We start from the raw sequence: 14,920 nt of genomic DNA, 5'->3' as shown, positions 1-14,920 counted from the left end.
GATGGGATTAGCCATGAGTCAGCTGTGCCTCATTATCTAAAACAATGTGTGATTGTAACCGATCAACCGGCACCCTGACTGGGTACCTCCGTTGACGCATACTCCTAGTGTTTCCTGAGGGCTCCAAGCACTCCACCAGACACCATAACCATCGCAGACCCCACGAACCGCCGCAGCTTGGTTGGGATCTCGCCGTCTCCTACCCACCCTGGACCTACGACAAGGCTCCAGGTTCCAGTGGATGAACCGCTCTTTCCCCAGAGAGTGAAGCAGTAACAGGAACAGGAACAAGCTCTTACAAGAGCTTAGTGGTTATTTAAGGGAGTATGAAGACCATAGCAATCCCTTGTAGAAAATTCCCCCAATAAGAGACAGGACTCTAGACTGAACGTGAAGTAGAACTGTTTATTAAACCCACTCACACACATTATATACACTATCAGGTCAGGTGAGTCTGATTACATTAGCATATGCAGATGGAATTGTATACAGAAACAGAATAAACCTGAACTAATTATCTAGCCATCTTGACAGAACAATGTGAGGTCATTAACATTTAACAATGGGACAGGCAGACTTAACACAATCCACATCCCACCTCAAAACCGACAATAAGACAAGACTGCCAATGACAGTCTGTCCGTCTCCTACACTGACGTACATGAAATACACATCTACGTATTGCTATGATTATTTAGGAGTCAGACTTCATGGCAACAGGCTATAGGTCTCACAGTGTAAAGTGGGATCAAATCTTCATATTTCTTGATAGATATTGTTGATAAATATTACTCTCCCATTTGAAGTTATCCATACCACCTAAGTGATCACATACCACCTAAAGAAAGCTCTATTAGTGTAAAAAAAATTATATAAATTTAATGTATGTACAGTGTTGCATGACTACGCAATCACCAGTTAATGTAGCACAGTGCGGTATATCAAAAAATGGCCTGGTCATGAAGGAGGTAAAATCTTCTGGAGTTCGAATGGTTAAAGATGTTCATTGTAAGGATCTACATATCCTTTCAAGGGTATGGAAACATTTAAAAAAAGTTTTGTTACCCCTTTTTCCCCCCATTTTCTGAGCTGAATATTCACCAACAAGGCCCGTTGCTGTCTTTTTCATCCTGATGTCTGTATGCAGTAGACTCCCACAGAGAGCATACCTGCCAACTGTCCCGTTTTTGCCTGGACAGTCCCGGCAAATATGAGCCAGTCCCGGGTCATTTACATTGTCCGGGCCTGTTAATCAGGCTGCCCGTAAATCGCCCGTTACGGGCAGCCGGTGCCCGTAAAAAAATGGTTGCGGGCCGACAACGTAACTGCACATGCGCCGGGCGGGCGCATGTGCAGTTACGTAATGGTGCCGCCTGGCGCCATTTTTAAAACAAAGGCACCGCCACAGCAGAGCAGAGAAGGACTCGGATGCTGCCAAGGCACAGCATGGGACTTCAGGAGAAGAGCAGGAAATCCCCCAGCTGTAAGGTATTTCCCATTGTTTACCTAGAAAGAGTCACCGTCCGTCTGCAATTAGAAGCAATGTTTGTATGTGGAGTGTGCACCTTCCCTGAAATAAAGTGCCATATTCCCAATGTTTCTGATTTGGGATAAAAAAAACATCTGCAATTTAATGTGTTCTGTACTTCTCTCCACCCAGGAATCCTCAATATCACGAAAAGCAATTCTGTTTTTAAAAAAAACAAATGCCAAAAGTCCATTCATAAATGTTTTAAGTTACATAGTTACATAGTTTGTGAGGTTGAAAAAAGACATCAGTCCATTCAGTTCAACCTATGATGTGTGTGTGTTAGTACATTGTATACCCCTGTATGTTGTGGTCTTTAAGGTTCCCATCTAATAGTTTTTTGAAACTCTCGATGCTCCCTGCTGATACCACTGCTTGTGGAAGAGAATTCATCATCCTTACCGCTCTGACAGTGAAGAACCCCTTGTGTATTTTAAGGTTAAACCGTTTTTCCTCTAGTTTTATTGAGTGGCCACGAGTTTAGCCAACCAGGGTTTAGTTTTGCTCTTTTAAATGTATTTCCCTTTGGAATACACTGGCCAATCCCCTTGTTAAGTATGCTCTTGAAGCACTCCCATTTTTCCTCCGTGTTCTTTGTTCCCAGGGTTCTATCCCATTTGATATTTTCTAGCAGAGAGCGCAGTTTTGGGAAATTGGCTCTTTTGAAATTCAGTGTCCTTATATTACCCTTATGTTTCCTATTACTATGAGTAATACTGAAACTAATTGACCTATGGTCACTGTTTCCTAAGTTGTCCCGTATTTCTATATCCGTGAGCAGGTCTGTATTGTTGGTAATCAGTAGGTCAATTAAGTATTGTACAACGTTATAGGATTCTTTACCCTATTCTTTATATTGTCACATATGGAGTTTTTCTTTTTACCTCTACAGACTCTGTCAGCAGGGGAGCCAAAACAAACAAAATTGTACACAAAAACATCAATTTGTTGGGTTTCTAAACTTCTCCAAAGTCTTGCCTCTTTGCTTTGCCCTATTACATTAGTCTGTTTTTGTCACATGTTGCAGATGTCCAACTGTCCAATGATTTCCAGAAGTCGATGAATGATCATGAGACAAAGAGCAGCAGTATGACTCAGAGCCTCAGGAGTCAAAAGGACCTCCTGGAACTAGGGGAGAAAAACCTGGAGGTCACCAAGAGTGACCTGCAGAAGACCAGTATGGAGCTGGAGAAGGCAATACAGGGTATTATGGAGCTGAACAGCTCTCTGCTGCAGTGCCAGTCGGAGGAACAGAATTCTACAGCTGAAAGACAAGCAAAGGAGGAAATGCTAAAAGATGCAAGATCAAAACTGGAGAAGTATCAAAAAGGTATTACAGGTATTTATCACTTTTCAATTTTTTCCCCCTACCCAGATGCATACTTTCCTTCGTGTTACAGTCTTTCACATTCTTTACGTCCTTCTCCTAATATCTTCACTGTACTGGCTTTCTTTGGGACCATCTCTAAACTGCCTCTGGCCTCGAGTGATTACCCAATAGATATCTATGAGGATTTACCACACAGGGACAGTAGAGTGAAGAATGTAGACAAAGGCCACAGCAATACAGGAAGGGGACTACTTGAATTCGGGGGCGTTGATAGGGGAAGCAGGGGAATTTGTGCTTCTTATAAAGGGCTTCCATCACAAATCCAAAAAATAAGGGTTTTCTTTGTTTCAGGGTGGTGGGTGGGACCATGCAAATTAAGTGGACTGAGAGATGGGGGTTGAGAGAGAGAGAGAAGGGGGCTGAGAGAGATGGGGGGCTGAGAGATACAGGAGGGAGTGAGAGATACAGGGAGATGAGAGAGAAAGACCCTTAGCTCTGTCCCTATTTGCAGTAGCTGCTCTGCCCCCCCCCCCCCCAGTCTCTGTCTGCAGGTAGGTCTGTGTATGATCATGACTGGTACCTTCCATGCCAGTCTCCGTGTGCTCTCTGCTGCTCTGTTTGTTCCTTCTGGTGGCTCCCTTGTAGCCTGTGCCTCCTGTCCATCCTCGTTCTCCTGGCCTCACTGTTGGTGTTTTAGCAGAGGGGAGGTTTGAGGAGTTCAGGCTCAGGAGAGCACCGTGGATGCTGTGCCCGCTGCTCACCTCTTCGGGGGTCAAGGATGTAGTGAAGCTTTTTTCTCTCTCCTGGGCTCTCCGGCCTATCTCTTCATCTACCCCGTGGAGGTTGCGGGACCGCCCACTCACCTGCCTTGTGCATAGATTCCCACACCTCGCCCTCGCCGCTGTTTGCTGCCACTCTCCCGCTGCCACAAACCTGGACTCTCCATGGATCTCCCTCTACCTGCGATCACCAGACTGCTTGCGTGCCCACAGAGAGGGCTCTGCGTGCCAGCTGTGGCACGCGTACCATAGGTTCGCCATCAATGCCGTAGGTGAAACCTCCTTTTGCCGCCCCCCCCTCGCTCCACCCTTGACTCCACTCCCTTTGCCCTGCCCAAGTATACGGGGGAGATGGTGGGGGTGGAGGTTTTTTTCAGCGCCTCTCCACTTATTTCTTTAGCCATGGCCTGCAGGCCCGCATCTGCGCCTCTGGACCCAGCCTGGAGACCAGGAAGTCAAACAGCACCAGCGTGCTTGATTAACACGCCAGCGACATGCTGGTGTGGCGCCCCCTACTGATGTATGATCTAGGCCAGTGCCTACCTTGCCTATAGGTATCGCTGGCCCTGGTGTCACTGGCTATAGTATGAGGTTCCCCTGCCAGGAAGGCCAGTTATGGGTTTAGCATGTGCTGGGTTTACAGTCCTACGCATCTGGCCTAGGAGATTCTAAAAGCTGGCAAAGCTGCCATCTCTGAAGGCCTTGCTGCTGATCTACATTTTGCTCGATAGGTTGGCCACATGAGTATAAGACTGTTTGTTGATCCGGGTAATGTTGGGGCTTTAAGGATTTATGTGTAGCGCTAATCCCCAAAAGAGACATTAATTTCTTTCTCAGGTTCTTCTTCCAGGTATCAGGACAATATACCCGCGGACAATATCCCCCCGGAAAACATCCCCCTGGACATAATCCACCCGGGACAACATCCCCCCGGATAATATTCTCCCGGGACAACATCCCCGAGCAATATCCCCCGGGACATAGGGTTAGAGGGGGGATATTGTCTAGGGGATATTGTCCAGGGAGGATATTGTCCAGGGGGATATTGTCCAGGGAGGATATTGTCCAGGGGGATATTGTCCAGGGAGGATATTGTCCGGGGGGATATTGTCCGGTGGATATTGTCCAGGGGGATATTGTCCAGGGGGATATTGTCCTAGAATCCTTTTTCCACTAGTGCAGTGGCAGCCAGGCAAACAGTAACATCCACTCCTCTGGTTCAGTTACCAGTCTAGGGCAGTGATGGCAAACCTTGAGACCCTAAGATGTTTTTGAACTACATTTCCCATGATGCTCAACTACACTGCAGAGGGCATGAGCGTCATGGGAAATGTAGTTCCAAAACATCTGGGGTGCCAAGGTTCCCCATCACTGGTCTAGGAGTTGCCTTTTTCAAGTTTATTTCATAGTAACTTGAACGAGGCTTAGGGAAGCTGTGGGATACTCCAGAACACTAAACAGGGATGTGAGGACACTCTTCCCTTTGCAGCTGCTTCTCAAAACAGTCCCTTGAGCAGTGTGATATGAAGTGGACAGCACTGGGACACCATAAGCAATGTTCCAGGCCAGGCAAAAATTAATACTAGTTCACCAGGGGTCAACAGCAACCACACTCACTAGGATCCCTCTCTCAGGTCTGCAATCACAGTGTCCCTGGGACTAGGATGTCTTCCTCCAGGCTCAGGCAGGCAGTCTCCTCAGTGGAGCCTTCAGACCATATCCTCAGTTAAACCCCACTTTTAGCTCTCTGGGAATTTGTGGCAGGATAGTCCCCCTCAGTTATGCATATCTGGGACCACATGCATATCTTGGCCACCGTGCTGCAGCTCAGTTTTAGGGCCTTGGCAATCTTCTTATAGCCTAGGCCAGTGATGGCAAACCTTGGCAACCCAGATGTTTTGGAACTACATTTCCCATGAGTGCATGAGAATCATGGGAAATGAAGTTCCAAAACATCTGGGGTGCCAAGGTTCGCCATCACTGGCCTAGGCCATTTATATGTAGAACAACAATTCTTTATTTTTTTTCATATCCCCAGAGAGTTCTTTGCCATGAGGTGCCATGTTGAACTTCAAGTGACCAGTATGAGAGAGTGAGAGCGATAACACCAAATTTACCACACCTGCTCCCCATTCACACCTGAGACCTTGTAACACTAACGAGTCACATGACACCGGGGAGGGAAAATGGCTTATTGGGCCCAATTTGGACATTTTCACTTAGGGGTGTACTCACTTTTGTTGCCAGCGGTTTAGACATTAATGGCTGTGTGTTGAGTCATTTTGAGGGGACAGCAAATTTACACTGTTATACAAGCTGTACACTCACTACTTTACATTGTAGCAAAGTGTCATTTCTTCAGTTGTCACATGAAAAGATAGAATAAAATATTTACAAAAATGTGAGGGGTGTACTCACTTTTGTGAGATACTATATGACGTAGCTCCGTTCCTCCAAGACCATAGAGTCTAGTGGGGACCATCTTGCCCTTACTCGACTGCCTGCCTGGGATCCGGAAGTACTGGATCGCTTTCCCCGCTACGGGGAAAACAACCAGGAAGCGGCTGGAGGGGCTCCTCTCCCACCGTCCGTAAAAGTGATCCCATGGCGAATCCACTGCTGGGACCACTTTTATGTGAAAGAGGTCCGCTGACCACATAGAGAAATACCGGGGTTATGACAGCTATCTGCTATCTGCTGAAAATACAAAGCAAAGAAAAGGGCACACCAGCCTAGCGCATTATCCTCAGCGAGTTTATTAAATGAAAAATTAAAATCAGCTACTCACAAACAATCGTGAAATTCAGGCACATCAATTCCATAAATCTGCCTCATGCCAGAGGAGCTGACGCGTTTCGAGGCTGTGCCTCTTCCTCAGAGCCTGAGGATAATGCGCTAGGCTGGTGCGCCCTTTTCTTTGCTTTGTATTTTCAGTGTTTGGTCGACCGCCCTGGTCGTAAGGGGCAGCAAAGCCTAGCCATCATGGATGCCTATTATCAGCACGAGTTCCGGGATTGAGGCAGCCTGAGGACCAGGTTCCGAGCGCAGGAAAGGGGGTGCTGTATAGCACTTATCTTTTTTGAATCTGCTATCTGCTACCATAACCCCGGTATTTAAGGTCAAAGTAGTAATGTAAATCCACGGCGGGCAGGCCTGGAAGTGGTTAAGGAAGCCGTCGTTTGGATATGTGAACACAAGCCTGTTTTTTTATGAAAGATTGAGCATATGCAAGTAAATTCATACCAAAGGACACTTTATGGACTGATACATTGTTTGTTCTGTTTATGGTATATATGGTTTGATATGATTTGCTGATTCTGAAAATTGCTCTGAAAACAGATTTAAAGGGATACTAGCAGATTAGCATTTGGGAGCGCAGCACCACTTTTAAATATAATTTTGCACATGGGATAATTATAAGATAAAATTGATCTTATACAGTGCCTTAAAAAAGTATTTATGCCCCTTGAAATTTTCCACATTTTGTCATGTTACAACCAAAAACGTAAATGTATTTTATTGGGATTTTATGTGATAGGCCGACACAAAGTGGCACAATTATGTGCCGGTACATTTACGTTTTTGGTTGTAAGATGACAAAATGTGGAAAATTTCAAAGGATATAAATACTTTTTCAAGGCGTGTAATCCTGTTTATTTATTTTTTCCTAATTTCCACTGTGTCATGGACTGTGACAGTAACAATTCATTGACACTCCTTCAGGCATAGGGTTGCCACCCAGCCGGTAATTTACCGGCATAGCCGGTATTTGGGGATCCCCAGCCGGTACCGGTACAATATAAATACAATGCAATTGCTGGTATTTTTATCTCGCAGCATCAGTAGTGAGCAGGGGTGGACTGACCATTCGGGCATTCTACCGCTGCAGCAGCTAAGTTTAATGTACCTGTTGTCCGGCCCCTGTTTCTGCTTTACTGTGCGCTAGATTGGTTGATAGGATTGCCAGTCGCCTGGCGTCTAGTGACGTGCCGAGGATGAAAGGAGGAGAGGACCCAGCATGCAGAGCAGAAGAGGATCTTCCTTGTCCTCCTCCGCACCTATTATTGAATGTCTTACTCCACCCACCTCCTCCCTGCATCTTCACAGTGGAGCCGCTGCGGGAAAGGGAAACTGCCTGACAGGAGACCTCGGAGCAGGACCGAGCAGTCTCTCTCTCTCTCTCTCTCCCCCTCTCCCCTCTCTCTCTCCCCTCTCTCTCTCTCCCCTCTCTCTCTCTCCTCTCTCTCTCTCTCCCCTCTCTCTCTCTCCCCTCTCTCTCTCTCCTCTCTCTCTCTCCCCTCTCTCTCCCCTCTCTCTCCCCCCTCTCTCTCTCTCCCCCCTCTCTCTCTCCCCTCTCTCTCTCTCTCCCCTCTCTCTCTCCCCCTCTCCCATCTCTCTCTCTCCCTCTCCCATCTCTCTCTCCCCCCTCTTACCCTCTCCCCTCTCTCTCCCCCCCTCTCTCTCTCCCCTCTCTCTCCACCCCTCTCTCTCTCCCCTCTCCCCTCTCTCTCTCCCCTCTCCACCCTCTTCCCTCTCCCCTCCTCACTCTCTCTCCCCTCTCTCTCTCTCTCCCCCCTCTCTCTCTCTCCCATCTCTCTCTCCCCCTCTCTCTCTCCCCCTCTCCCATCTCTCTCTCCCCCCTCTCCCCTCTCCTCTCTCTCTCCCCCCCTCTCTCTCCCCTCTCCCCTCTCTTTCTCCCCTCTCCACCCTCTTCCCTCTCCCCTCCTCTCTCTCTCTCCCCTCTATCTCTCTCCCCCTCTCTCTCTCTCTCCTCTCTCTCTCTCCCCCTCTCCCATCTCTCTCTCCCCCCCTCTCTCTCTCCCCTCTCCCCCCTCTTCCCTCTCCCCTCCTCTCTCTCTCCCCCCCCCCTCTCTCTCCCCTTCACTCCCTCCCTCTCTCTCCTGTCTCTGTCTCTCCCCTTTCCCCCTCTCTAATGCTCTACCATTATTGCAACCTTTTTATATCTGCATTATTATTATTGCATCCTTCGTACTGTAGCATCTTTAATAATGCAGTAATATAAAATCTTTTGAACTGCATCATTGGTATATTTTGTGAGTATTTCAACATTATTATAACTTCTGTAGTATTGCAGCACTATAAAATATCTAGTATTGCAGTATTATTATACTGTGTTTAGTACTTTATTCTAGCATCTGGTATGCAGTCAGTCTCTCATAAAGGACAGACAAGCCTATTAGTATTGCCCCCATGACCTATCTCTGTACCTAGGTTTTAATTGAGTCAGTTTCCTAGGTGCGGTCTGTGGAATTCAGAGCAGTCAGGATTAAACAAAGTGAGGGGGGGACACAGTAACCAGGAAGGGGGAGGGGGGCAATTAGCACAGATGCACATATGGTTGAGTGATGGGGGGGCTAGAGGAAATGTGCTGGGGGGTGCTATGGGAGGGAAGAGGGGTCATCTTCCCTCCCAAGCCACCCCCCAGCTCATATCCCCCCCCCAAATTAAAAGATGCTGCGGCCCTCAGTCCTCCTTCCACAGCGTCCCTCAGTCCTTCTTCCAAGAGTCCCTCATTCCTCCTTCCACGGCGTCACTCAGTCCTCCTTCCACGGTGTCCCTCTATCCTCCTTCTACGGCGTCCCTCTATCCTCCTTCTACGGCGTCCCTCTATCCTCCTTCTACGGCGTCCCTCAGTCCTCCTTCCACAGCATCCCTCAGTCCTTCTTCCACGACATCCCTCAGTCTTGCTTCCACGGCGTCCCTCAGTCCTCCTTCCATGGCGTCCCTCAGTCCTCCTTCCACGGTGTCCCTCAGTCCTCCTTCCACGGCGCCCCTCTGTCCTCTTTCCACGGCGTCCCTCTGTCCTCCTTCCACGGCGCCCCTCTGTCCTCCTTCCACAGCGCCCCTCCGTCCTCCTTCCACGGCGTCCCTCTGTCCTCCTTCCACGGCATCCCTCTGTCCTCCTCCCACGGCGTCCCTCTGTCCTCCTTCCACGGCGTCCCTCTGTCCTCCTCCCACGGTATCCCTCAGTCCTCCTTCCACGGCGTCCCTCAGTCCTCCTCCCACGGCGTCCCTCAGTCCTCCTCCCACGGCGTCCCTCTGTCCTCCTTCCACGGCATCCCTCTGTCCTCCTTCCACGGCGTCCCTCTGTCCTCCTTCCACGGCGTCCCTCTGTCCTCCTTCCACGGCGTCCCTCTGTCCTCCTCCCACGGTATCCCTCACTCCTCCTTCCACGGCGTCCCTCAGTCCTCCTCCCACGGCGTCCCTCAGTCCTCCTTCCACAGCATCCCTCTGTCCTCCTTCCACAGCATCCCTCTGTCCTCCTTCCACAGCGTCCCTCTGTCCTCCTCCCACGGTATCCCTCAGTCCTCCTTCCACGAAGTCCCTCAGTCCTCCTCCCACGGCATCCCTCTGTCCTCCTCCCACGGCGTCCCTCAGGCCTCCTTCCACGGTGTCTCTCAGTCCTCCTCCCACGGCATCCCTCTGTCCTCCTCCCACGGCGTCCCTTAGTCCTCCTCCCACGGCGTCCCTCTGTCCTCCTTCCATGGCGTCCCTCTGTCCTCCTCCCACGGCGTCCATCAGTCCTCCTCCCAAGGCGTCCCTCTGTCCTCCTTCCACGGCGTCCCTCAGTCCTCCTTCCACAGCATCCCTCTGTCCTCCTCCCACGGCATCCCTCTGTCCTCCTCCCACGGCGTCCCTCAGTCCTCCTTCCAAGGCGTACCAGCGATTCACAGCGATTTATTGTATGCAAATGGAATTTGTTATGTTTACAAACTAGTATATTGTAATACAACAAAGTCATACTCTGCGTCCCTAAAGAATTTATCTAAAATAACTATTGTCTGTTTTTGTTCAATAAATAAATGTTATTTACAGGCGTGTAAGTTTTTTTTCTTTTTCCTATTTTATGTGATTTAGGAAATTTCCCCCGTGTAAATGTTTTTCTTATACCACTTCCTCTGATTTTACACATACATAATTAATTATGCAAATTAGCATGGCCAGTATTTTTTTTTTGCCAGAAAGGTGGCAACCCTCCCCTCAGAAGATCACTTACCATGACATTCTCCCCACCCCCACCCTGAACCCTCACTGACTGCTTCTTCCGGGGGTTTCTGTTTCAGACTTTTGTCCTCCAGGATGGATCCTCTTTGGAATGAAATGTTTCTGGTTTTCCGAGGAATGGAAAACATGGTGGAACAGTGAAATGGATTGTGAAGGCAAAAATTCCAAACTGATTGTTGTGCAGCAGAATGACCGGGAACTAAAGGTTATGCTTCAAATTCCTACTAATTATATATATGTATTGTATGTTATAAATTATATATTCTATTTATGACAATTGGGGCACAGTATCCATATATCACAATTAGAGAATTGCATTCACATTATGCACTATATTACCAAAAGTATTGGGACGCCTGCCTTTACGCACACATGAACTTTAATGGCATCCCAGTCTTAGTCCATAGGGTTCAATATTGAGTTGGCCCATCCTTTGCAGCTATAACAGCTTCAACTCTTCTGGGGAGGCCGTCCACAAGGTTTAGGAGTGTGTCTATTGGAATGTTCGACCATTCTTCTAGAGGCCAGGCACTGATGTTGGATGAGATGAGAAGGCCCGGCTTGCAGTCTCCGCTCTAATTCGTCCCAACTGTGTTCTATCAGGTTGAGGTCAGGACTCTTTGCAGGCCAGTCAAGTTCCTCCACCCCAAAACTCGTTCATCCATTTCATTATGGATTTCGCTTAAATCTGGAAAAAAAAAGTCCTGCGTTAACATACATGCGATATATGTGATTCGGAGCGCACTGCTTTCCAAATCACATGCGATGTCCGTGCGATGCAAATTCAGCCATACAGATTGTATGGCTGAATTCACATCAGATTCCAACACAACTCGCACAGGACCCTTTTTTTTGGGTCCGCACTAGAATCAGATCTCATGAAAGTTCACACCTATGCGATCAAATTCATGTCCAAACTGACAGTTCACACTGAGATATACGAACTGATCTGGGGGTGTCGTTAAAGCGGAGTTCCGGCCTCAGATACCTTTTTTAACTAAAAATACCCCTATAATACTAATCCATCGCCCTTTACAGAACCGCTATTCTCATACTTACAAGGTGTACAGTATTGGATCTTAGTCAAAATCTTACTTTTAAAAACGCTGTCTGGGCGCGGCCATCTTGGATGTGGGCATCTGAAGCCGCAGTGTAATCTGCTGTGTCCTTCTTCCTGATTCCAGGGAGTGTTCTGGGAGTTCTTCCTGATTCCAGGGAGTGTTCTGGGAGTTCTTCCTGATTCCAGGGAGTGTTCTGGGAGTTCTTCCTGATTCCAGGGAGTGTTCTGGGAGTTCTTCCTGATCCCAGGGAGTGTTCTGGGAGTTCTTCCTGATTCCACGGAGTGTTCTGGGAGTTCTTCCTGATTCCAGGGAGTGTTCTGGGAGTTCTTCCTGATTCCACGGAGTGTTCTGGAAGTTCTTCCTGATTCCAGGGAGTGTTCTGGGAGTTCTTCCTGATTCCAGGGAGAGTTCTGGGAGTTCTTCCTGATTCCATGGAGTGTTCTGGGAGTTCTTCCTGATTCCAGGGAGAGTTCTGGGAGTTCTTCCTGATTCCACGGAGTGTTCTAGGAGTTCTTCCTGATTCCAGGGAGAGTTCTGGGAGTTCTTCCTGATTCCAGGGAGTGTTCTGGGAGTTCTTCCTGATTCCACGGAGTGTTCTGGGAGTTCTTCTTGATTCCAGGGAGTGTTCTTCCTGATTCCAGGGAGAGTTCTGGGAGTTCTTCCTGATTCCACGGAGTGTTCTGGGAGTTCTTCTTGATTCCAGGGAGTGTTCTGGGAGTTCTTACTGATTCCAGGGAGTGCTCTGGGAGTTCTTCCTGATTCCACGGAGTGTTCTGGGAGTTCTTCCTGATTCCAGGGAGTGTTCTGGGAGTTCTTCCTGATTCCAGGGAGTGTTCTGGGAGATCTTCCTGATTCCAGGGAGTGTTCTGGGAGTTCTTCCTGATTCCAGGGAAAGTTCTGGGAGTTCTTCCTGATTCCAGGGAGTGTTCTAGGAGTTCTTCCTGATTCCACGGAGTGTTCTGGGAGTTCCTCCTGATTCCAGGGAGTGTTCTGGGAGTTCTTCCTGATTCCACGGAGTGTTCTGGGAGTTCTTCCTGATTCCAGGGAGTGCTCTGGCAGTTCTTCCTGATTCCAGGGAGTGTTCTGGGAGTTCTTCCTGATTCCAGGGAGTGTTCTGGGAGTTCTTCCTGATTCCACGGAGTGTTCTGGGAGTTCTTCCTGATTCCAGGGAGTGCTCTGGCAGTTCTTCCTGATTCCAGGGAGTGTTCTGGGAGTTCTTCCTGATTCCAGGGAGTGTTCTGGGAGTTCTTCCTGATTCCACGGAGTGTTCTGGGAGTTCTTCTTGATTCCAGGGAGTGTTCTGAGAATTCCTCCTGATTCCAGGGAGTGTTCTGAGAGTTCTTCCTGATTCCAGGGAGTGTTCTGGGAGTTCTTCCTGATTCCAGGGAGAGTTCTGGGAGTTCTTCCCGATTCCAGCCTCCTGGGAGTGATGACAAACAGCTCCCAGGATGCAATGCAAAGGAGGAAGTGATGTCGGTGGCCGTGGCCACAGAGGGGGAAGAAGGAGGAAGTACAATCAAAAATGCCCTGAAAATAAGGTAAGGGACCCCCGAAAAAAAATTTAAAATGCCCAATTGTTGATCAGCATAGCGAGCATTCCAGGAATCACTAAAGTTGCAAAATAGGCCGGAACTCCACTTTAACTTTGTATTGACACCCGCAGTGGATTTGTTTTCTGCTACATATGTTTGGTAAAAAAAATCACAATAAGCGTATTTTGATTGGTTTGCACAAAAGTTATTGCGTCTACTAACTACGGGAAAGATTTTTGTCATTTTTGTTGTAATGGCGGCGATCTGCGATTTTTTTTTTTTTGCAGGACTGCGACATTGGGGCGGACAGATCAGACCCCTGACTGACATTTTTGACACTTTTGGGGGTACCAGTGACATTACTACAGTGTTGCCAACCCCCCAGAGTGAAATTTACTGGCAGAACGCCAAAATTTACGGATGGCACCAATTTTTTATTGGCACTGCAAAAATGTACATAAAAAAAGCCGTTTTCAGTGCTAAACCGTGCAAATATGCATAATTAAACTATAAACACGTAGATAGTGCTATTAGCAATGTGTTTAAGTTAAACAAAAGTCAGTGCCCCATTACATTATTGTATTCTCTCCCCCTTACATCAGTGACCCCCCCATCAGACTGGTCTGGCGGCGCTGTCACTGACCTACCCTCAGGTGCACTGTGCGGGGCTCAGTCACACCGCTCTGGTCTCCACTCCGCAGGCCGGGGCCCCACACATCTAACTTCTCCCGTGACCCCCATTCCGGCGGTGCTCTCACTCTTGACTCCTCTCCAGACTCCCCTGCAGAGACTGCAGACATGATAAAAGAAAAGATGGTTAGAGACTGCGGACATGGAACAGGAGGTGGTCAGAGACTGCAGACATGGAACAGGAGGTGGTCAGAGACTGCGGACATGGTACAGGAGGTGGTCAGAGATTGCGGACATGGTACAGGAGGTGGTCAGAGACTGCGGACATGGTACAGGAGGTGGTCAGAGATTGCGGACATGGTACAGGAGGTGGTCAGAGACTGCGGACATGGTACAGGAGGTGGTCAGAGACTGCGGATATGATCAAAGAAAAGATGGTTAGAGACTGCGGACATGGAACAGGAGGTGGTCAGAGACTGCAGACATGGAACAGGAGGTGGTCAGAGACTGCGGACATGGAACAGGGGGTGGTCAGAGACTGCGGACATGGAACAGGGGGTGGTCAGAGACTGTGTACATAATACAGGAGATGGTCAGAGCCTGCGTGGACATGGAAGTGCCCTCCTCACCCCCTCACAGCAGTTTCTTCCTCTGTCCCCCTTAGCTCTCCACATCAGTGTCCTCCTCCTAAGTCCCTTTCACCTCTCCATAGCCATATCAGAGACATTACTGCAGAGTGAAACTGTGACACTGCCTGTGGAGAGGTGAAGGGGGCACAGGAGCAGGACACTGATGTCCTCTGCCCCCTGACTCATCTCTCTACTCCAGTCTGCTCTGCTAGCTGAGTGTCGGAGGCTCGGAGCCCCACTCACCAGTCCTCTGTTCTTCTGTGTGCTCTGCGGCTGCCTCTGCTGTAACAGTCTGCTACTCTGTCCACTCCACCGACCACCATCCGTCCAGCATCCTCGACTTCTAGTACTCCACAGTGACAGACAGTCCAGACTCCAGACTCCACTCCACACTGTCACTGTCTG

The 14,920-nt window shown here is 48.7% G+C and overlaps 1 protein-coding gene across 1 annotated transcript in view; it reads left to right on the top strand.

The window, feature by feature from the left end:
* The window catches only part of LOC309562060 (C-type lectin domain family 12 member B-like), a 56,433-nt gene that overhangs the window by 21,019 nt on the left and 20,494 nt on the right, over positions 1-14,920 (top strand). Inside the window, exons 4-5 of the mRNA XM_082266173.1 lie at positions 2,556-2,858; positions 10,723-10,868. Coding sequence (XP_082122299.1) covers positions 2,556-2,858; positions 10,723-10,868 — 449 coding nt within the window. The remainder of the gene's footprint in view (positions 1-2,555; positions 2,859-10,722; positions 10,869-14,920) is intronic.

This window comes from Pelophylax lessonae (genome assembly GCF_965119305.1).
Source record: "Pelophylax lessonae genome assembly, chromosome: 1".
Taxonomy (NCBI): Eukaryota; Metazoa; Chordata; class Amphibia; order Anura; family Ranidae; genus Pelophylax; species Pelophylax lessonae.
The sequence above is the reverse complement of the archived record's forward strand: the minus strand, read 5'-3'. Positions and strand labels throughout refer to the sequence as shown.